The 24,177-nt window shown below is 48.4% G+C and overlaps 2 protein-coding genes across 3 annotated transcripts; one reads left to right on the top strand and one right to left on the bottom strand.

Annotated features, from left to right (window-relative positions):
* Positions 1-216: 216 nt before the first annotated feature.
* On the top strand, positions 217-15,481 carry LOC135825981 (uncharacterized). 2 transcript variants are annotated; one of them, XM_065338615.1, is made up of 6 exons: positions 217-683; positions 3,798-4,108; positions 4,903-5,022; positions 8,723-9,208; positions 9,924-10,107; positions 10,782-15,481. In XM_065338615.1, exons 3-6 carry the CDS (start codon positions 4,917-4,919, stop codon positions 14,431-14,433), a joined length of 4,428 nt encoding a protein of 1,475 aa, XP_065194687.1. In that variant the 5' UTR covers positions 217-683; positions 3,798-4,108; positions 4,903-4,916; the 3' UTR covers positions 14,434-15,481. The 2 variants fall into 2 exon arrangements, with proteins under 2 accessions (XP_065194687.1, XP_065194688.1); XM_065338616.1 differs by having other exon boundaries at positions 9,927-10,107.
* Positions 15,482-17,915: 2,434 nt separating this feature from the next.
* On the bottom strand, positions 17,916-20,834 carry LOC135826831 (uncharacterized). Its single transcript, XM_065339433.1, has one exon. The coding sequence runs from the start codon at positions 20,832-20,834 to the stop codon at positions 17,916-17,918; it is 2,919 nt and encodes a 972-aa protein (XP_065195505.1).
* Between the last annotated feature and the right edge of the window lie 3,343 nt (positions 20,835-24,177).

The following is a 24,177-nucleotide window of genomic DNA, read 5'->3' on the forward strand; positions in this document are numbered from 1 at the left end:
TGTAGATCTACTACCGCGTACCGGTACGCGGTAGTACCCAAACCTTGGGTACGACCAGGAAGTACTACTCCCTGGGTACGACCGTCGACCCCATATTCATCCTGACCATGGACCAGGGCGCGCCTGCAGGGGGACGGGTCTACGAGTACAGTTTTCAAAGCGAAAAGGAGTTTATTCGCCCCCCGAGCCGCGGGCCGCGGGATATGCTAACAACTTACTTTCACCTCGTACACACACATGTATGCGGTATGACTACGATGTTCACTCCACGTCAAGGTTTTGAAAGACGTTCAGAGATTGGTCTGGATGTGATTTAGCAAGGAAGGTGCTGTTATTTTCGAGCCGAACTACTTCCTTCTATGGTTTGTAGCAGTGCATTGTGCCAGGTTTTCCTTGCGACAAGTTTGACACGAAACTGTGGCGCAGTTTGAAAGGCTTCCGCCCGTGTGTCGCACGTGGACTAAATGACTGCATTTCTGGAAGTGGCGAGATAAATTTGTTTTTCACATTGCTAAGGCCAGCAGTAGTCGTGACAGCGGAGAGTATCTGGAGGCTGCTAGTGTAACGTATTTTCCCCTCGTCCCGGCACTCAATTTGTTGTGGGCAAGCTGTGTTTGGAGTTCTCTCTCTCTCCCTCTCTCTGAATGTGTCGGCTGAGTCAGCCCCCGGTGTAGCTGCATCTGGTAAGTGGAGATTTGCTGCGTGTGTTCTGGTTATCACTGACTGAGTGCTGCCATGCAGGCGGTGGACGGCATACATCCAGCACGGTGACGTGTCATGCTTTATTTGGCTTTCCAGTCCAAACCTGGAATGCCATGCACTTGAACAGTAGGTATGACTGTCGTGCATTTCTTTGGAACCATTCTCAAAATCAGAACATCAAGAAAAAAAACTCAAGCACATCCCTGAGTATAATCATGTAACCAATCCTACATAACCCGCAAGAGTGTGTCCTTTCCGCATTCGATGCTATCACGGCAGAATTTCAAGGTGACGTCATCTTTATGGCGCAATGGACCTCGCACGAGTGACTCCCGGCGTTTGTGCTGGGCGTCGAGTCTGTCGACACATCAAACGTGTTTTCTTACACCAGTGTGTACGCGGTCAAATTGGGATTTGCCCGCCACTGGTCAAGAGTACGTGCGACAACACATCTAACTTAGGACTGCCAGAGTGTGCATGAAACCCAGAATGTGCTGCTCTGATGGGTTGCTGTCACGGCGAACGAAATTCCGGGATTGCATCATTTTAGTGATAGAGTGCGTACAGGCGGTATTGAAGCAGGTCTCTTTCTGCACGGCTGCAGCTCGGTTGTACGCACTACGCCACGTCGCGCCTCATAATGCAGAAAAAGTCAGATGCTGCACATTCTGAGTTTTACTGATGTACTCCTGCTTTAGGCATAGCATCCTTAAAACAACGTCAAGTTGAAATTCTGCCGAGACAGCTCTGGTAGTGCTAAGTGGGTTGCACACTCCTGGGGGTTACGTACACTTGGCGCAACGAGTTGGAAGATCCGCAGAACTTGTCAGAAAAACACGAAACTGGTGCGTAGGTGCTGCAGCTAAGTACCGATACCTATCCACGCTAAGTAAAACCAGTCTGAACTTGTAAATTCTTATCTGTTGGATCTATCATCAATAATACAATAATAATGGAATAACATTTCGCAAAATGCGAAGACTTCACTGTAGCCATCCACCATATCCATAGATCTTCACAACACTCTCCAAACGGTCTCTGGGCTACACCAATCACTAAAAAAATTTCACCCTTCGCGTCAGACTCGGTTTCTCTATGTAGAGGCCGAGTTTTCCGCATCCGTAGGAACGCCACCACCCTTCAAGGATCAAGGCGCAGATGCAGCTCCTAAAGCGGTGGGTCACTAAAAGAAAAAGAGATATTCAAATTAAGATGGGCCTTGCCTGAAAATTCGAATATAGTGATTGGTGTAGCCCAGAGACCGTTTGGAGAGTGTCGTGAAGATGTATGGGTATAGTGGAATAAAGGTTGGAAAATGGAAAGATGATACATGTAACAGAGAATACCGTAATGGGGGATCCAGGGTGCAAGCGGAGCGGGTGCTCAGAGAGGATTCCTAGTGCATTTGTGGCTCAGTGCCAGTCTCGGCTGCGGAGAGACTTATCGATGCCTTCCTCGAACGCCTGCATTCCCTTCTGCGTGGGAAGGTTGCGTAGCAGGGCAGATGGAAGACGATTCCAGTCTTGGATCGTGGCGCGTGGGAACGATGGGATAGCACTATTACGGGCTCTGGCGGGCAGTGTTAGTATGTAACACTCAAACACGGAGCAAAGTATCGGATTGTCGCCACCGCATTCCGTGTTTCTGATTATTAACCCATTATGTACTGAAAAATTGTACACAGACTGAATTTGATCTCGACTCACCTCAAATTCTATAATTATCCGGGTCATAACTTTAGCCTCCTTTTGACGATTTTTTCAATCTTGGGCTTCCTGGAAAGCTCGTCGCAAGAGGAACACATTGAGCCCACGCTTGCCACCACGAAGGTCAAAACGCAAGCGCTACAGCCCAGCGTCTTAGCTGCAACGCCAATATTCCGACAGAAGTCGTCTTGCATCAACCATTTCGCTCTCCTTGCTCGTAACAACTAACTGTTACTTCAAACAAATTTCACAAACTGTCATCAGTCCGTTTACCATTTTGAACGTGTTTCTACGTCACTGCATGCCCAGAATGATGGGGATATCCCTCATTCAAATTTGCGCGAGCGGCTATTGAGCGACATTTGCCGCGATTCGACTTTAGAGCTACGTAACTCTGGAACGACACATCGGAGCGCTTCAGCGATTGTTTCAATGGACAGCTGGGAGTTTTCTCTTTGACCTACATATTCTAGTTTTCGGATATAACCCAGGAATGACTGAGTTACGATCGATTGAAATTTTGAAAGGTTTCGATCCCAGGGGATCGAAAGTTGTACAGGGTTAATACACATACATTTATACAAATGCCGTCAATCCCCGCTGCGCACCTATATGTAGTCAATGCAGTGCCACTGTGGAGTGCGTGGGTGATGTCATGTGTGCTTGACAACATATCCCGTTTGGGGGGCCAGGTGTTGGTGATACATAGCTGCTTCATGGCGCTGCTTGTTTCACCAATTCCATCGATTCCACAGGCCCCTGACCATGGGTTAGCACTCTCTGAGTGAGACCAACTCGTGTCCCATTCCATGGGTTAGCACTCTCTGAGTGAGACCAACTCGTGTCCCATTCCATGGGTTAGCACTTAGCATAACTTAGCACTCTCTGAATGAGACCAACTCGTGCTTTGAAGTCTCCAGGAATGAGCAGTATCATAGTTGTGCTCGGTGAATCTGACCCAAAGTGCATAGCTGGCGCCCTCAACTTTCACGGCCCTTGACGTCCTGGACCACTTACCATTACATCACTGTACTTGTAGGTGTGCACGTCCAGCCGCCGCATTCGTTGCCACTTCCATGGCCAGGTCAAGTTTTGCGCTTCGGGTCGGAGTTCAGTGAGCTCAACTGTAGATTCTATCAGTTGTAGCCTGGGTGGTAGTGGGTGCATGTTTGCTAAACATTTCCAAATATCTAAAATAATGACGAGCTGTGAACTTGTTCTTGACGTTACTCCCGTGTTCTTGTTGTCAGTGCTGCTGCTGCTGCTGCTCGAATTGCTGACTCTCAATTTTGATGTTATTGCTGCTGCTGCTGTTGTTGCGCTGTTGCTGCTGATGTTCCTGCTGCTGCTGCTGATGATGATGATGATGATCTTGTCTTTGCTCCACAGGCGTTCTTTGACGGCTGCTCGTTCTCGTGAGAGGCAAGGCAGACCGTGCTACCGCCGTCACGGATAGCACCAACTACTGTAACTCCTTCTAGAACAGCCCAGGTGTCCACTCGCACACGTCTGCAGTCGGCTCCCGTGGGTTCTGATTATTCACTCCCATGGACGTCTTCTTCACCCCTCAGTAGGTGATGAAAGCTGTAACTATGGAAACGGGAAATCTTAGCACAGACTGAGAGGCGGCTTAGTGACATGCTGTCATGCTCTGGCTGTATGGATGCTGCACTGACGTCTTGCTAGGGCGCCGCAAGAAGGTATGTGGACGTCCGTGTGTATATCTGTGTGTGTGTGTGTGTCCATGTGTGTGTGTGTGTGCGTGCGCGTGTGCGTGTGTGTGTCTGTGTGTGTGTGTGTGTGTGCGTCTGTGTGTGTGTCCGTGTGTGTGTATGTTGGTACATGGTGTGTTCGTGTGTGTGTGTGTGTGTCCGTGTGTGTCCAGGTGTGTGTGTGTGTCCGTGTGTGTCCATGTGTGTGTGTGTGTGTCCGTGTGTGTGTGTGTGTGTCCGTGTCCGTGTGTGTCCATATGTGTGTGTCCGTGTGTGTGTGTGTGCATGCGTGCGCATGTGTATGTTTTATGGTTTTCTCCACTTGCTCAGCAATGCAGATACACACAAACAAACCCAGATATCCCTCTTCTATTGTCCTCAAGTTATTGTTCATGTTCCTCTCTTGTCTCTACTTCACCTGAAGAGAAGGCACAAAAGTTTACTTGAAAGTTTAGCCATGGTTGGCTATAAAAAAAACCCTGCAATCGCCACGCAAAGTGGTCATTGGCTACCCCAGCCATGTATTGCTTGGAATAAAATAGATAAATAAAATAAGAAACTGTTCAAATTGTTGTTGTCGAAGAACCTGAGCTGCGTGTGCTCTTTCTTAGTGTTCATGACAAGTAGCCGGAGAGTCAATGCACGGGTGTAGGCAAGGTCATGTGTTGGGGACTGACAAAAGGGGGGGGGGGGGGGTTATATCATATGTGTGTGTGCGTCCGTGTTTATGCGTTTTGTGCACTGACTCACGTCTGCATCTGTACTGTGCTGTGTGTTTGCAGCTGTGCACATTTTCATGATGTATCGGTGGCGGTGGCGTTTGCCTCCCGCAACCCTCCTTGCCAGTCATCTTCTGCTTGCCATCGCTTCCACCATTCTACTAACCATGCAGTCGGTGTGGGGTAAGTCACTAACGTAAAAGTCCGTAAATAAGTACCTGTCCGAAAGAAATACCCCCTTCATTAGTTTTGGCTCTGTTGAAGTCAAGTCAAGCCCGATAAACACACTGCCCGAAATAAGTACCGGTACAATGCGCACATGCAGCACGTAGCATGTGCATCGACATGAAAATGACTTCTCCACTACACACAAGTCAGGTCCGAAAGTTAGTTCGTGCCCGAAAATCAGTACCCGCCCGAAAGTTAGTACGGGTGTGGTCACTAAATTCGAAAGTAAATACGTACTTATTTACGGACTTTTACGGTACCCTACATTGTGTTTTAAAAATATAGACGCGTGATTTCAGAAAACCATTATTAGGCCAGCATCTATACCACATAAAATCTGTGATCTCTGGGTGCATACATTTTTTCGACATTTGGCGTTTCTTACCGTAATGTCGCGTACTAGAGCCAGGCTTATTCCTGTAGTAGCCGATGTCAGGGCCAGGCTTCTATTCACATCAGGCTTCTATTCAAACCCGGTATTTCTGTGTATGTCAACACTAAAACCAGGCTTACGTGCCGGCAGTAGATCTTGAGAATCAGTCTTCTACTCAAAACAGTCTTGTATTCAAGACAGGCTTCTATACGAGACACCACGGTATCTGATTGCTTAAAAATCTATAATCGGGGGAAGAACCTGAGCAAAATTCCGAAAACAATTCTCAAAAAGTTACCACCAAAGTAGAAATATTTCAAAAATACCGCGCGTCTATTTTTTTGAAATGGACTGTAGTAACATGACATGGCACACAGGACCACTGGAAGAAATTTGTAATCGGTCAGGGGATGGCACACAGGACCACTGGAAGAAATTTGTAATCGGTCAGGTCATACCATAGTCTTTCCATACCGTATTTCCGGAGTGTAAGGCTGCATTCGATTGTAGAAACTGGATCCCGATCCCCGCCGATCAGATCACTTCGATCGGACGGATACAATCGAATGTGCACAATCGATAATCCGCTTCAAGGCCTTAGCAACCGCGTTGCTACAGCTCATCCCGTAGTATCTGTATGCATTGTGGTGAACTCTTGACCTAGTGTACGCATATTGGGAGTTTTGAGTAGATATGAGTCGTACGATGGAAATGAATCCGTCGAATCCGTCTCTGGGAGGTGGGTTGGCTGGATCCGAATCCGTGCTCTCGGGATCCGGATTCGTACAATCGAACATGTACAAATTTGGCGAATCCGGGTCCGGGTCCGGGGCTCACGGATTCGTACAATCGAACATGCCCTACAGTCCATTCATCGGAAACTGGCCCGCTGGCTTTTGAAAGTCGGATTTGGGCCGAATTGAGGATCAAAAACCCACTTTAAATCTCAAAAATCTGGGTTTTGGATCTGCTTCTCCATACATTTTGCCATGGCATACCTGTCCTAATTTTGTAAAACCTGGCTGAATTTCTATTTCCCTGTTCTTGGACTTTTCTGGCCTCAAATGTGGCAAGGAGTAATTGCACGGGTCACACAATGCAGGATGTACTGTTGTTTTCGCGATATCTACAACTATGTGAGAGAGACACCAAAAAGCTAGGGTGCCAGTTTCCAATGAACGGACTGTAAGCCGCTCTTTGAACACTCAAAATTCACTCCCAAAAAAAGAGGTGTCTGGCTTATACTCCGATGATCAAATTAACAGTGATAAGTAGTGTAGGGGGTTTTGTGTGTTGCTCCCTACGTGGGAGCTTGTGCTATTCCTGCCGACTTGAATTCTCACTTGACCGACTCGCGACTGCCATCCAGAGCACGCGAGAAGTCCACCGAACCTTCCACTCGGCAAACCTGCAAGAGAGCACCACTCCCTGCTCAATACACAGTGTTTGAGGGAATTCACCCCTCATCAGTTGAGCTTGAGTAGGCTGAGGAAGACTGTGCCCAAAGAGCACCACTTATATAGTGCTCTCCAGGCACAAATATCACCAGGGTATCACCAGGGTATGCTTCCCCTTCAAACATAAACACACGCTGGTGTCCTAAAACGTCGGTGCGGCGATGACCTGGTGTACAACAATGAACACGAATGTACGAATGACGCACTTGAACCAATTTCGTAGGACAAACGCCTTATAAGTTAACGACGAGGAAATCTTCATACTTCATAAGCTAGTTACCCATACAAATGCCCGCCTGTTATTGAAGCTGTAGAGAGCTTATGGTTGATATTAATATGGTGGTAAAGACACACCTGGCAATATGGCGGTAAACACACGCCTACCCACACACGCTCTCTAGGCTGCAAAGTTCTGGCACAGAGCTCTCCTTCTCACCACCACCACCATCAGTTCGCGCCTGGCGCCTGGTCGATGCATGGCTGGCGGTGTCCGGCATAGCAGGCTGGTACATCAAGTGTAAAGAGCTTTTTTATTTTATTTTTTATTTTTACTTGATGCAGGATTTATGTTGTACGAGTCATCTCGTAGGATATCCACAATATATAACTCGGATACTGAGCCAGTAAGAAATATAAAATAGAAGAAAAACACATGGGAACTAGTTATGAAGCAACTATCCACAGGTCGCGACTGTAGCAAGATCATAAGCAAGTAGAAAGTGCGATAACAGGGCACACAACTGACAGGCTATTGAGACATTCAACGATCTGAGATCTAGCTCTAACACATCTCCAGTGCGCAAGCCAACAGCCTTCCAACTTGGAAGGTTCGCGGTTAGGTAAGACCGAAGAGGGGAAGGTGAGCGCAGCGAAAATGTGCACAAGCTAAGTCTCACGGCAACAAAGAATGCCGAATGTTATTGGATGATGACTATTGATGGCGAGACCTGTAAATAACATGACAATGCCGTCTAACTACAAAAAGGTGTGCCCTGTTATCGCACTTTCTGACTGCTTATTATTTGTTACAGGCGTGGATAGTTGCTTCAGAACTCGTTTCCATGTGTTTTTCTTCTATTTTATATAAATACACAGTACTTCAGCGTTCTAGTCATTTGGTCTTCTCTGTTCTTGTGCACTCACTCATATGTAGGTGGATTTTCTTCATGCTATTCTGACATACTGTAAAGTGGCAAACTTTTGCGGCGCGCAAATTTAGCGTTTTCATAAATTGAGCTGGTTCACGATGAGAAACTTTTGCGATTCTATCTCTTCAGTCGGATCTTGTACTGTCTACAATCAATGTACGGAGAGGTTTGCGGCGATTTGTATTCGCGAATGTGTGATGGTCGCGAAAATAGCGAAATTTAATCTCTAGCGAAAGTTTCTCACTTAACAGTACTGTGAACCATGTAATTTTAGGTGTACTAAAATTTCGGTGTCAGGGACCTGACGGGTTTCAGGTGTAGCTTAGAATTAGGTGACCTTCACATACAGTACACACTCTTGTGCCATTTACTGTAAAAGCAGAAATTTTCGGTGGTGTAATATTTTCGGTATTCTCCAAAATCGGCGGTTCGGCGGAGGGAAATTTTCGGTAAACCCGCGTTCCAGGTAAGTGTACTAGTACTATACCGACATTTTCGGTGCGTTTTATTTTCGGTAAAAATTTCGGCACCGAAACACCACCGAAAATTTCTGCTTTTACAGTAGGTGTAATCTAAATTCAGGTGCCTGGTATTTCTACTGAAATCACCGAAATTAAAGTTACACCGAAAATAACCTTACAGTACCGCTGATTTCTCTCCTCTCTCCGCATGCATAGGTCTTCCGAAGTGCACCGCGATGGGATTGCCCTGCTCCTTGAACGCCGACTGCGTTCTTCTCCTCCCGACGACGCAAACCAATGACTCCACTACACCCGCCAAGGCCTGTCGTTGTCGAAGTGGTTTCCACGGTAACGGAACACACTGCGAAAACATCGACGAGTGTGTTGTCACCCGCTGCCATAGCAACGCAACGTGCATAGACACCAGCGGATCGTACGAGTGCCGCTGTGCGTCTGGTTTCCATGGAAGCGGGCTGCACTGTGAGGACGTCGACGAGTGCGTTGTCGTGACAACGGGTATCACCGATGGCGACGTCGGCGATGACGGTATAAACCGTAGTGATACCGATGCTGCTGGTGGCTCTGAAAGCATATGCCCCGTCGGGTCTGTTTGCATCAACAAGATCGGTAGTTATCGGTGCAAGTGCAAGACGGGATATGAGTTAGTCAGCAACGGCACTGCCTGTGACGTCTCCTCGCCAAGTGAGTCTTCTACGTAGGGTGCGTGTGTGTGTGTGGGGGGGGGGGGGGGGCATGAGTGCATGTACATGTGTGTGTGTGGGGGGGGGGGGGCATGAGTGCATGTACATGTGTGTGGGGGGGGGGGGGGCATGAGTGCATGTACATGAGTGCGAATGTGTGTTAGCGTGGGTGTATGTGCTGGTACACTTGTACGTGTATGCGCATGCATACTGGGAAAGCGTGATGGTTGGGGCTTCGAATGTCTCCCTTCACTTCTAGTTCAAGAATTCAGGCTTGGTTTCGTTGATTGAATCGTGTCTATGCCATTCCATGTGCGAAGTCGTTGCATCCTCCTTTTGGGGCCCGAGGTCACAATTTGAAGCATAACCGCCGCGTTTAGGTCATTTGTATTACGCTGCCGTGCAACACGGGCGCTTGAGGCGCATGCTTGGGTCGTATTGTCCCTGCCGAAAACCCAGCTGGGAAGCGACATGGCGTGGGGGGGGGGGGGGGGGATCAACGGTACTTTACGGTAATAGAGCTTTCTCCCAGGACTGATTCTGTGCAGTGGGAAAAACAAATTTGTGTGTGATTTGTTTTGCGGCCGGTGTATATGTGTGTGTGTGCGTGCGTGTGCATGTGTGTGTGTGTGCTTGTGTGTGCTTGTGTGTGTGTGTGTGTCCATGTGCATGTGTGTGTGTCTCTCTCTTTCTCCTTTCATTGTTGCTCTCTCGAGCAGACGGTAACGCGGGCGGCAGTGACGGCAAACTGGAACTGTGGCACCACGTTCTGGTTGCTAGCCTGTGTGGCGTGCTGTCGTTTGTGTTTGTCATCTGTGCGTGTGCCGTCATCAAGCAAGTCATGCTGTACACGGGCAGTCGAAAACCAGCGCCGAACGCGGTGCCACAGGAAGCTGACTGGTACGTGGTGAATACTGTTAACTTCGCTTATAACGATGAATTCGCGAATAACGACAGAATTTCCATGCCCAGAGCAAAGTCCCGCGCATCTAACTGTAATACAGTGGAGATTGGATATTAGACCGACACTCCTCCTCCAGGAGAGAACAAAATGTCACTGTATTCGATCTGTCACTAAACCCGATCTTCGCAAAGGACTTACTAAACGACTTGGGCAACTTATTGTGTCAATAACCTGGATTTGTCGTTATATGCAAGGTTGTTATATGCAAGGTTGTTATATGCAAGGTTGTTATATGCAAGGTTGTTATATGCAAGGTTGTTATATGCAAGGTCGTTATATGCAAGGTTGTTATATGCAAGGTTGTTTTATGCAAGGTTGTTTTATGCAAGGTTGTTTTATGCAAGGTTGTTTTATGCAAGGTTGTTTTATGCAAGGTTGTTTTATGCAAGGTTGTTTTATGCAAGGTTGTTTTATGCAAGGTTGTTATATGCAAGGTTGTTATATGCAAGGTTGTTATATGCAAGGTTGTTATATGCAAGGTCGTTATATGCAAGGTCGTTATATGATCCTTCTGACATTAGCAGGGTGTCGGAACCGGTTTGGCAGGTGCAGAGAAAGTCACACCAAGTTTCACCCTGTGGTGTCTCTCTCTCTCTCTCTCTCCCTGCAGTTGTAATGATGCTGAATGGAGCGGTGAAGACGCTGAAGGGATCCGCCACCAGCCGCCACCACCACGGGGCTTTGAGCCTCACTACAATCAAATCCTGGAGGTGGCGATGCCGGCGATGGACTCTGCGGGTGACGCCTGGTCAACGCACACCGAGCTCAAGCCCACCAAGTCCTCAAGCACCGCGGCCAGCGGTAGGACAGTGCTTTCTAGCCGCTGGTCATCGCGCGGCTTCCTGCACCGCAACAGCACGCTGACTAGCGGCCTGAGCATGGTGAATCCGCCACCGATGACGCTCACCAGCAAGCACACGCTGTACGAGTGCGACCCAGACTACTACCTGTCAGGCTGCGGCCCGGACTCGTTTCTTGGCCGCCCTCGTCTCTGCACCCCGTATATGATGCGGCGGCTGGAGAAACCGCTACCGCCGCCCATCGACTCGCTGCCGTACTCTCTGTCCGACAGCGAGTTCGCCAACCCGTTGCGACGTTCCTGGTGGGAGAGCAGCGAATCCTCGGGCTCTTCGTCTTCCAGTGACAGCGACTCTGCAGATAAGTTTAACCTGGGTGATGACATGTCACCTAACAGTGGATCCACCGCTGGGGGTAGCGGCGCTGGCGGCTACAGGAGACTGAAGCGTGTGGTGAAAAGGAAAGTGCCGAGTCCTTGGCACAGCGCCCCGGTCGGGCTCAATCTGGTGCCTTCGGAGTACGAGACCATCGACCGGGGTTCTCTCGGTTATCGTCATAGTACCTACGACCGAAGGGCACCGCTGTCTGAAGGCAGCGCCCTAGAACAGAGGAGGTATACGCGCTCGACCGACTGCAATTTTCTAAGCCCTGGTGGTGTTGTCGGTGGTGACTTCAACGGTGACTTCCAGCACACGTATCACCTCATGCCGCCCTGTATGCCAGCCGAGCGGCGTGCGCTATCCCAGTCGTGCACCGGCTCTGAGTTCAGCCACACCGATGTGGCTGCTCACAACATGGGCAGCTGTCCATCGCTTCGGAGACGTCTCTCAAGACAGTTGGCGTTTCGGCAGCAGCCGCTAAGCAGGGTTGGCGGTGAAGACGCTGGCAGCGCGAACAACGAATACGAACTGTGCGTTCACACGCCAAGGCCACGTCTTCCCAGCACGCCTAATCTTCTCTACCACGCGCACCGGAGAAGCGTCAGGGACTCTGCCGTGTTCCATTTTAGCAGCACGAGTAGCGAAGGCGAACCCGATTGTGTGCGCTCTCGTTCACAGCAAGACTGCGCCGACGCATCACTTGGCGGCAGTCGCGACGGCCGTATGATGTCCTTGCCGAGCGCCGAGCCAAGGACGTCACGACGTCGCAAGGCCGTGTGCTCACAGCAAGACGCAGCGTGTGCAGCCAACGCCATCGCCACCATCGGTAATGGGTATAAGACAGTGATGTCATCATCATCGCAGCAGCAGCAGCGTGTGCAGCGTCCCATACCGGACTTTACCAGTCCCGGTAGCTCTCTCACCTCCAGACACATTGCAAACACTGGTGTCGACCCGGCAATGTCCGCCGAAGACAAAAGCATAGAGATCATCGACTCTCCTTCCAAGGTGCCTATCGAAGTGGTGTTCTCCGACGACTGCTCCACTGTGTCCAGCCGTGCGCGGCTCAATAGCCGGTCGTCCGGGCAACTGGACACGGACGAGAACGCGAACTCCAGCGGCTCCGACGATGCATTCATGCCAAGCAACTGCGGCGGTGGTGTGGGCAGCGAGGGAGGCGCTGGTGGTGGAGGAGGAGGAAAGCGTCTGAGTGCGGCTTACGCCGTGCAAGGTCAGACGTCCAGGCGGCAGCGTAAGGTCCGGCAAATGCCAAACTCCTCGCACTATGTCAACGTCTCTCAGGAGGAGGAGCAGTCAGGCACGTCCTCCGACATCGTCGCGCTAGATACAGACGACGTAACAAGCGACGCTCTCTTTGACAGCTGCGGTGACATAGAGCGATCGTGGTACGGTAGCAGCCAGTGCAGCTCTGTTAACCTGTCCTCGGCGTCCACCCTACCTTCGATGGAGGAAATCCCTCAGGAGTGTGCTCTGCCCAGCAGGCGAACAAGCAGCGTTTTCAGACTGGTGGGCCAGGTGCGCCGGTCCTCCAGCGCGCACAGTAGCTCCGTGTGTCTCTCGCAAACCTCCTCGAATACGCACAGCAGCTCAGTACGCCACTCACAGTCAACCATGGTGTTGGCCGAAGCTGATTTGTCGGAGCTGCTGGGACAGGAGCGACAATCCCTGTGTCTTGTTGACGACTTCTTGAAGACCTCCATTTCGTTTGCAGTGCTGCCGTCCAAAAGTGAAGTTGTGGCTACGAATCCCACTGTGACGTCCCTGTGTGCTTCGGGCGGTGGCCACGACGGAATGTTCCTGGAGACGGCACGGAACTCGACGAGCGGCCCGCCTACACCGACCGAGCAGAGTGTGTGTGAAGACCGCACGCCACAGCAGAGTGTGTCTGGCAGTACGTGTTTCAACACGGGGGCGGTCGCCCACCATTACACCGACGCCAGCCTACCTATCTTCAGACCGGCATTTCATTCATTACAGCAGCAGCAGCAGAACGTACGGGGAGTGCTGTTGCGAAACAGTAGCCCTGCGGTAGCGGATCTGACACATCTACGCCGGACACTATCCAGCCCTACCAGTTCTCCTTCCAGCCAAGCCAGCCACTGCCCGCTCAATGGGCCAACGTCCAGTACAGCCACTCTACGCGCTACCGATGGCGCGCCTGATCTCTGCAGCCCTGAGCTGTCCGAGACGGCGACTTGTACAGCGCCAACCCAAGCCACCCTGGGCTTGCCGGCAGCGAGAGATCAGCTGGCGTTAACACCGCTGTTGTCTTTGCAGCCTACTAGCACAGCGCAGTATCACAGCAATCTGCTGGATCAATCTCTCGTTGACAGTGGCGACGGTGCCTCTACCACTGCTAGCATTAGTAGCCGCTCACAAGACGCTGGCAACAGCAGCGCACTGCTCTCCCTGGACGATGCAGCAGCACAACACCACGATGGTGCAGAGCCGAAAATGTTGCTCCAGCGTCGCAAGAACATGTCTATGAAGCTGCTTCAGCGCCGCTGCGGCAGTCTGAAGAAGAAAGTCGAGCGCAGTCTAACGTCACCGGGAGTGTCAGCCGACTCTCAGCTCCACTGTATACTTGACGACGCTCGGCACGAGACGCCGGAGGAGGAGACAGCAATGGCTGCTGCCACGGCGTCAGACAGACCGTCGACAACACCTACCCCGACGACAAGAACAACAACCAGTACACCGGCCACTACGGCAGCGCACTCCGCCTCCGGCAGGTCACTGAGTCAGTCGTCGTCGCGCGGGTCACGTCTGAAGAAGAAGTTCCGACGTAGCTTGCGAACCTCGTTTGTACGCGGTAGCTCCTACTCGTGGCGTGTGGGCGTGTCACCGAGTGGCAGCTTCGCCATGCTGCACGCGCGGGAGAACACGAGTGTGTTTGACGAGGCGTGTCACGGCACCAGACCTGGCTTCAAGGTGCCCAGACGATCTCACTCGCTGGCCGATGGGTATGCTACCGAAGCGTTTGTGACACACCACACACGCCGCTACGACCTGCAGCAGGGACAGAAACCACTCGACTTTCATCTAGCACAGCTGAAACGATAGCAACAGCAGCAGCAGCAGCAACAGTAACAACATACAACAACAACAACAACAACAACTACAACAACAACAACAACAACAACAACAGCAGCAGCAGCAGCAACAGTAACAACAACATACATTCAACAGCACCGGCAACAGCACCCGCTATTTCACACTCCGGTATATCACAAATGCACTGTTGTCAGCTGTTGATATACCCTGCTAGTACACATCCTGTGGATCGCTGACCACATGACAGTAACCCAACTTCAGTAGTGTTCCAGTTGTTCTCTATGGAGCGCATCAAACACAAGAGCGTTTGCCGCTGCTGATGCTGATGCATGTGCAGCCAGACTCTGTTGAACTTGACAAGCACGGCTTTGATTTCTCTTGCTGTGCTTCGCTTTCCTGCGCAAGGCCGCAGATGCGTTAACATTCTCTCCCCTCCCTCCCCCACCCCACTCTCTCTCTCTCTTTCTCTCTCTCTCTCTCTCTCTCTCTCTCTCTCTCTCTCTCTCCAATTCCACGGCAGCTCTTGGATGGAAAATAGCTTCCTATCCTAAAAGACGTTGACACTGCCTACACTTGTGCATCCACTCTGTTAGTTTTTTTTTAAACCCGTACTCCCGCTGGCCGCTCTTGCGTCTCTCCCCCCGCACTGCCGGCATCACTGGGCTAGCGTGTCCGAGGTGGAGCATTCTTGCACGGCTCGAGCTCAGAGTCATCAACAGCAATTATGTACGTGCTGGCACCTACGCTAATCCACTGCCTTGGAGATTCAAGCTGAACTGCTGAGCTAGCTCGAGTGTCCCACCGTATCAATTATCATTCTTGTGTAAAGGCTATTGTTGTTTTGCGTAACTTGCTTATGTGTTTTTTTTTAAAGAGAAGACTTTTCCCCGGCTGGCATCCCGGAGCGTACGGTTGCCGTGCGCGTGTGTTTTTGTGATTCATGACTGGCTCATTCTCCCCCCCCCCCCCCCCCTCCTCTCTCCTATCCACCACCATTCGGCTAGCTACACTCCACAGCGGTGCTGCTGTGTTTTTTTTCTTATGATTCGTGACTGGCTCATCCCCCCCCCCCCCCCTCCCCATTCCCCCTCTTCTCTTACCCCCTCCAGTAGTATAGGGGGAGGGGGTTCTGGCTCACCTTCCAGGTGAGCCAAAATCGACTTTCTCGATCGGCCCTTCGGGCCTCCCCCAAAGTCTCCCCCTCCCCCTATACTACTATACTAAAGGATAGACACCCAAGTACTAATTTTACACCTCCAAGTACTAATTTTACACATCCAAGTACTAATTTTACAACTCCAACCACTGATCCCATGTTGGCTCAACCCAGTTCCAGAAAAGTGAGTCAACTTGCTGTCTCCGAGAAATTCGGAAGTGAGCCAACTTCAGCTTTTTCACTTACCCCATCTTGGCTCACTTCGAGGACTGATGTGGGATCGGTTTCTGAGCCAACTTCGGGTGGTTCAGCTTTGGATGAGGATTCCTAATTATTCTATATTAGAGGAACGGTTGCCATAGGTATAACCAACGATTCTACACAAACTTTCCAAGATGACAAGCAAGAAGCCAACCCCGTTTGACACAGCTGCTATTCTCACTGACTCCATTGATTATCGAATCATCATCAAGGATGGGAATAAATGTGGTTCACTGACAATCAATGGTAAGGAACCATACATAAAATTCACTGATGAGACAAATATCATGAATGTTGTGAAGAAAGGACAAGAGGATTCTCTGAAATTTTCTTCTGACAGTGACATTTGTAAATCCATCCGTTGTATCGAGAAGCAGATAGAATCCGAAGGAAATGTGGTTAGAAGCAGAATTAACACAGCAAAGTGTGACCACCCAATACTGTTTCTCCAAATTTCTCCTGATTGTGCTATCTTTGATGAGGACAACAAACCATCAAAAACCAACAAGATCAAGCAAGGTGACACCGTCAATGGTATCGTTCACCTGAAGTGGGTTTACAAAGACAAGACCGATGACACTCTCAGTCTCAAACTTGTTGTTGTTGCTATAAAGCATTTCCAGAAAGAAGAAGTGAAATTCTCACCAAACGATTTGTAAAAATAGTCAAACAAACCACAAAAACGAAAAGCAAAAAATATTTTTTTTAGAAGTGAAATCATGGATGCCTGGTTTGATGACGACTACTCCACAAACAAAGAAGAAGACGTGATGGATACATGGATAGATGATGAACACTCTACCAGGAAAGATAAGATGATAGCGGACTACATTGACTATAGAAACCAGGAATGGTTTCCTACAGATATAGAATTGATGATTTTGGAAAATGAAGTAACTCCAGAGGATCTTGAGGTGTATGAGATGAAGAAAAATGATCTGTTTGATACCACATCTTTCTTCGAAGAAATAGAAAAATCCAAAACCAGAACAGGAATCGAAACAAGGTTGGAGATAACCCTGAACAAGGTTGGTTTACCAAAATATCTTAGCAAAACTGTGACCTCATTCAACAATCTTGTTGATAAAATTCAGAGGATCAAGGAAGTAGCAAATAAAGAGAAAAAAGTCAAAGTGAGTTATCCATTCCTACTTTCGAAACTCATTGATGATGAAGATGATGTGATCAAGATCAAACCATTCATTCCAAAGTGTACAACGTCACAACAAAGACTTGATGCTATATGGGAGGATTATAGAAAATCGAATGTGTAAGAAAAAGTAAAAAAAATGTCTTTCTTTCTTTTTCCTTTTTTTCTTTCTCATGATCACTGGACGAACTGCTTCATCATATCCGGAGCATAACTCATGAATGAAATGCTGCTATCAAACCCCTCCTCAGCCAGATATCTTGGTATTTCATGGTGACCGAACGCTAACGTGCTACATCCATCTTCTGTGATGTATCGTTTTGTGTCCAATGGTGATAAGCCTTAAGGCTATCTTATTAACCGTTTCTCCGAAAATAACGTGTCTATGACTCCGGAGTGTTGTCATTTCTCGATGGAACACGGATTGATCCAAGAGACAATTTCGGAAATCATCATGTGTGATAGTTTTCTTGAGCACTGCTGTTTTCACCCCCTTTGCTCTTTTTCCGCTTTCCTCACCAGAGTAACTGTACATCTTGGAACGAAGTCCTACAAACTCAGTGATCAGTTTCCCACCGAGTTCATCTTTGAACAGGCCAACAACTTTCTTGTTTTTCTCGGAATATAACGGATGTGATTGATCATAATTGCTTGTTTCTTACATGACACGTGATCGTTGCCGGGGCCATGGCCAATAGGCGATCTTCCCGCCGCGGGCATAATCAGGCCATCAGGACCGTTTGACGTCATTTCGGGAATAATTTTTCGACCTTTCGACCTTTCCACCTTTGACCTTCCCTAATATGTTGCTTCGCGCTGTAAGAAATCAAATCAAGCACGCTCATGTCTGTCATGATGGCTGAATCTTGCCCTTGCCTGCAGCCCTCGGGCCTACGGCCCTTGGGCTGCAGGCTCGGGCAAGATTCAGCCATCATGACCTCCTGAGCGTGCTTGATTACATACATCATACTTCTCAAGAAACTCACTCATGTCATGAAACAGATCATCAGTAAAGAAATGAAGAACCAAGCTGTCTGTATCGGTGTACAAGAGTCTCACATCAGAGTCATACAACTTTTTCAGGTGATTGTAGTAAAAGTCATACATGAGTGTCTTTGAGAGATCCAAAATCGACATCCCAACATATATGGGCTTGTTGAGGACGACGTTTGTCCTGTTACTTTGTACCCCGACCAGGTCATCGTTGAAGATCACATGGCGGTTGTACGTTGGTTTGGCAACAAGCTGTTTGATTTTTTTCTCCTCACGACTTCTCAACAATTTTATGTTGACTCTCCTCCGAACGTTCTCCATAGTTTTCCCAAACACCGCATTGTTCATCAGTTTATAGAAGTCCTTAGAGAAATCATCCTTTGCCTTCTTCCGGAGGTCTGTATTCTTCTCGATGTAGTTTCTCATCCACGGTGTCTGAGTAAATTTCAGAGCACGATGAATTTTGACACAACGTAGTCCGAGCTGAGTGTAGAGTTTCAAGTTTCGGTAATGGAGAACGTACTTTGTCTTGTCCCTCAAGTTTGGTACAAGTTTGAGAGCATCTACTCCGGAAGAATTGAGTTTATCAACAAGCTCCTGCTGGTATGGAGATAGCATGTCCTCATTGACGGAAAGACGTTCCGGAGCAACTGGATAATCGTTGTGCTCTTCATGAAGTTCGTGTGGATATTCCAGATCACACTCGACGATATACCCCGATGAGGAATCATCTTGAGTGTTCAGTATCTTGTTCAGGAGTTTCTCTGATGGTTTCTCCCACCGAAAATCAGACACTGGGAGATGCTGTGACATTGCCCAACCATAGAGATTGTTAGCATCGAGATACTGGATAAATGACGATGGCTGATCAGCATCAAATTTCTCCTGATAGTGATTATTAGCAGCAGCATATCGTTGTGAGACCATCGACACACCGCCTCTCATTCCTGATTCTACAAACAAGTGCTGATCATAGTCTGTTAGTAATTCCAAGGACACACCTGAGTACATCAACAGAGCATCCCAGGCAAATCCAGGCAGAGTGTAGTAATTTGCTGGATCCAGCTGATACGTTCTGGCAGCTTCTACTCTGAAATTCTCAAAGATGTCAGCCAAGAGAAACACGTCGGTCTTGAGATACAAGTCGTGATAATCACCAAGAGTCTGACAGTCGAATTTCATCCACATTGTCTCAGCATGTTTGTAGTCATCGTCACTCACCCCCTCATCAGACAGTGAAGAGTAGAACTTACTCTGTGCTGGTAGCTGAGTCTCATCGAACCTGGAGAAGCTGTTCATGTACTCATAGGGGTATACTCCTTTCCTCATCAACAGCTGATGGTTTGACAACGTCTTGGTGAAAGTGAATGACTCATCTGGTGTCGTTTTCACCAGTCTATCAAGTGAGGCATTGAGAAACTGGCAGCTGTCGATGAACCGGAACTGTCTCCATGTGAATGAGATGAATTTCTCCATGTTGTTGGGAATGACTGATATCTCACCCACAGTTTTACTCTTACACACACCATCCTTATTCGTGTATGTGACGGTCTCAACATCTGTCTTTCCGATTGCTCCGATGAGATGATGACTGTCATAGCCTTTCAGGTTGTGAAAAACCACAGGGATGTGCTGCTTGTATGGATAAATTCTCAGTTTGATGTTACAGTCGTTGTGTGTGGCACCGCGGAAATCACCAGTGATGTGGTCGTGATCACGGACTCTGTCATCACCCAGTTTCTTTTTATAAATCCAACAGTCTTCTGTCTCTCTGAACAATTCTTCTTGTTCCTTAGTGAGATCCATCGGTGCTGGATTATTGAGTGCTGATTGGATTTTCTTCTCCTCAGCTTTGAGTTTATCAAAGAATACATCCATGGCATCAGCACCCCGGTAGAAACACTGACTTGTCATCACTCCGTCAGAACGCACCACGACATAACCAAAACCACAAGGAACATGCTGTGAATCCCGGCTGGTTTGTTGGCTTTTCACTCCATCAATTTTCTTGATCAGTGCCTCAGTGTCAGCATAGATTACATAGGGGCATTGTAGCATTTTGTGATGATTAATGAACTTCAGTGTTGGTTGATTTCCATCGTCATCCGGTTCTGGTAGTACCATGTGTGCTGATAATCCAGTGACATTATCACAATACTCCTGATGATTGCTCAGGGATTTCTCTGTGTTGTGTGGTTGGAGACATCTTGTACAGAAGAATTTCCTGGCTTTATGCTTTGACTGATCGTAGCACAATCTGCTGAAATCTTTGATCCAACAGTAGTGATTCTGATCTTCTTTTTGGTATAGTAGAAGATTGATCACTTTCTCACCTCTTTTCTTTGTCAGCAGTAGTGGATAGATCACGTTATCCTCATACCCAAAGACATTGATCGCTAGGCTGTTTTGCTTCTCGACTTTGGAAATTGGACTCAGTGGTGTTGGAAAATCGATTCCGAACAGATCAAGTTTATTGCTATAGTCTGTATACTGAGTTACCCTGTCACCATTTTTCTTTGCTGGATACAGAGCTGAGAGCAGTGCCCACATCAGACATTTATCATCCTTATTCTTGACATTGATGATTGCCTTCTTTTTCTTGAGCTCGTTCGGTAAAGCAATGTAGGATTTACCTCTCATTGGCTGACATGCTGCTACATCAACGTAAAATCCGACGATATGATTGATGTGCCAGTTTGATCCATTCTGTATCCACTTATCGATATTTCTATGAATTTGTGAGTGTGCCGTTGGAATACCGTCATCAATCTCATGGGATGTTGTGACTGCCATTGGTCCACTCCTGAAGTATGGTGTGTCTGTGGTTGTTATGTCATCGCCTTTCTCCATTTCTACTTGTAATGTCAGACTGACTTTCACACCTTTGAGATTTTCCAGTTCTTTCTGTATCAATGTTCTCAGTGGGATGTTGATACTAATAATAATAATAATAATGACAGTTCGCATTTCACTCATTGCATGAGGTCAACGCATCTGTTAACAATTTCGAGCCAAGCAGCTCTATCAGAAGCAGATTGCACAGCATCCAGAAGCGACAGATTAATGCATTGTAAGTCTTTCTTGACAACGTCGATCCATCTCAGACGTGGCCGTCCTCGGGGTCGTCGTATGTCTGTTGTGTTGATCGACATTAGGAGGGCTTGGAAAGAGGACGATTCTTCGCCTTCCCTCACTACATGGCCGAACCACAGCAGTCTCCGTTGCCTGCAGACTTGGGATAGTGGGGTCTGCTCGGTTCTGGCATACAGCGCTGTGTTCGAGATTCGTTGTGGGTACGTGATACCAATGATGGTACGTAGTTTCTTCCGGTGCCATACATTGACGACGTCGGTTAATGTTTGCGATAAGGTCCAAAGCGCACAATTATACAGCAAGACAGGCAATATCAGGCAGGAAAACATACACAGCCTGGAATTCAGGTTGTGGCGTTTCCATGGAATGCCTGCAAATGCCCGATTTGCAGCAGACACTCTGGCTGCTATGTCTTCTGCTGTGCCTAGCATACTCCCCAGCAGCTTCACCGATTTCCAGGAATCATCTTCCTTGGTCACAGTGAAATATTGAGTTTTTGCCACGTTCAGCTTCAGATTGTCATCCGAGAAAACGGGTTCACACACACGGACGGTTTCTTCCACAGATGATCGCTCGTTCTGATGGGCAGTGGTGTCGTCTGCGTATTGTGTGAAAGTTGCTGGTAGGTCTGACGCGGGTAGAGCTTGCTCTCGGATCCTACGCATGGAACCTTCGGCGTAAGTTATAAACATTATTGGTGACATTGGGTCACCCTGGACGACGCCGATGTTTGTTGGAAATGGTTTGCTTAGTTGTTTATCAAGCTTCGTGCGGGCTGTTGTGTTTGATACTAGGACTGCAGTGGTGGACGTTGGTGCGCCAGCAGTGGCTAACCTCTCCAGAGCAACCTGACGAATGACAGTGTCAAACGCACCGCTGAAGTCCAATAGTGCCGATGAATGTGACCAGTCGCCAAGTAGTGCGCGCTCACACATCGTCCTGGCGTAAAAGACACCATCCGTGGTCGATCTGCCAGGGCGGAAACCAGCTTGGCTCTCTGCCACATATGACTGCACATGGAGTGTGTGTCGTCGAGTGAGTATTGACGTCAAGATCTTACGGACGACGGAAAGGAGCATAACGGGGCGGTAGCTTTTTGGATGTCCTAGAGGCTTGCCGGCTTTGTAGATGGGAACGATGAGGCCGCAGCGCATGTCGTCAGGACAGTACTCTGTAGCTTGAACAGCGTTGAAGAAATTCGTCAGCCAGGGTGCGAAAAGGTTTTTAGCTGACTTCAAAGCATCAGCACTGATACCATCAGGACCGACAGCACCACCAGACTTCTGCTTGATAATTGCAGACCGTACTTCTTCGATTGTGAATGGATCTTCCTCATTCGATTGCTGCCTGAGGTCGAGTGGCTGGCCATCAGTGTAAAATACCGATTCATAATATTCATTAAAGGCATTAAGATTCCATGAGATGTCTGCCATGATTCTGCCGTCTGCGTCAGCAAGACGCACAGGCGCAGCCTTCTTCCCACTATCAAAGAATATTATACAGATCTGGATGATTCTCTTTCGGTTCATAGATAAACGATTTCAGAATCCCTTTGGGTACTGACTTTGAGACTGTGAACGGTGGTGTGACAATCGGTTTCCTCTTCTTCTTTCGATTCTTCCGAATCTGTTGCTTGAGAAGTTCCCGATTCTTTCTTTGGTCTAATTTTTTATGAATCCACAGGAGTTGTTTCTCAGTCTTGAGTTTCTTCCCGTCATAGGTGATAGTGAGTTTGCTCAGGTCAAAATCCATCTTTACACTACACAAGGATTTTTTCAATCAGTGATAGCATTACTGTATATCACAACCCTCTAATATACATTAATCTACATCCTAGAAAGAAAGAAAAAAAGAACGGGGTGTCCAAACCTAGATTCGAACCCACGATCTTGTGATTGGAGACACAGTCATCATCATCAGCTGACGTCACTGTGAGAATTGACCTTTCTCGGAGTTTTTCAGTTTCCGAGTCGGAGCTTTTTCAGAGCTCACGTATTTTTCACTTTCCGAGTCGGAGCTTTTTCAGAGCTCACGTATTTTCAAGTTTACGTGTTCACATTTTTCAGAGCTCACGTATTTTATCAGTTTACGTGTCCTTTTGGGTGGTGATCATACACAGTCATGAGACTTGACTTTGCTCGGGTGGTAGCGGATTTTTGGTCTGACCTTTTAACAGGCGGTAATTTAATTTTTGGTCTGACCCGTATTTTTCACTTTCCGAGTCGTAGCTTTTTCAGAGCTTACGTATTTTTCAAGTTTACATGTCCACATTTTTTTTTCTGTCGACACTGCATTTATTCGCACAGCAGAAAAGCAACCAACAGAAAATCACGGAGTCATAGCAAACAAAACAAGATCATCGGATAATAAAAAGTGTGGCTAGACACGGCTACTCCGCAAGAGTCTCAGTCACGCAACTGACAGTCGTTGACTGCCAGCACAACAGGAGTGGCAGCATCCAAACGATTGCGGTAGGGAGAAGCACGGTGACCACGGAGGCTCATGTTGCAGGATCGAACCAAAGCAAAGGAGACAAGAGAGCGGATCCAGGACATGACGGAGGAGTAGGGTTCATGCCGCTTCTCCGAAACCATATGCCCAAGACGCTTCAGGAAAGCGTGGGCTACCTTGCCGCACCCACCAGATGCACTGAATACCAGTGGGAGAAAGGAAGCATGCTCCACCTCCCTGACGCGTTCTTCGTAGGCCCTTCTCTTCTGCTGTTCGTGCTTGGCATAGGTGGACGCGGGAGTTGAGGAAGTGTTCGAGCGCGCATGAGGGTTAAAAACCCGAACATCACAGAACGTGCGCTCAAAACGACTTCCCCAGACACCAGATGCCGCCACATCAAGACGAGCACCATCTTCCAAGATGGCAGAGCGATACCGGAGCCTTTCACCCTCCAGGGGCTGCAGAGGAGGTTCTATCTTCACATCCGTTGCCACTTCACGCAGTAGGTCGGCTGTCAGGTCGCGGATCGTGTTATGGCGGAGAGCCGGGTATCCACCAGTTGGGCACGAAAGAGCATGGCTGGTGTTAAATGCCTTGCCACACACACAAGTGGATGGCAGGCGGGGAGGGACCCAGCCGAACCGCAGAC

This window comes from Sycon ciliatum, chromosome 10, assembly GCF_964019385.1.
Source record: "Sycon ciliatum chromosome 10, ocSycCili1.1, whole genome shotgun sequence".
NCBI lineage: Eukaryota > Metazoa > Porifera > Calcarea > Leucosolenida > Sycettidae > Sycon > Sycon ciliatum.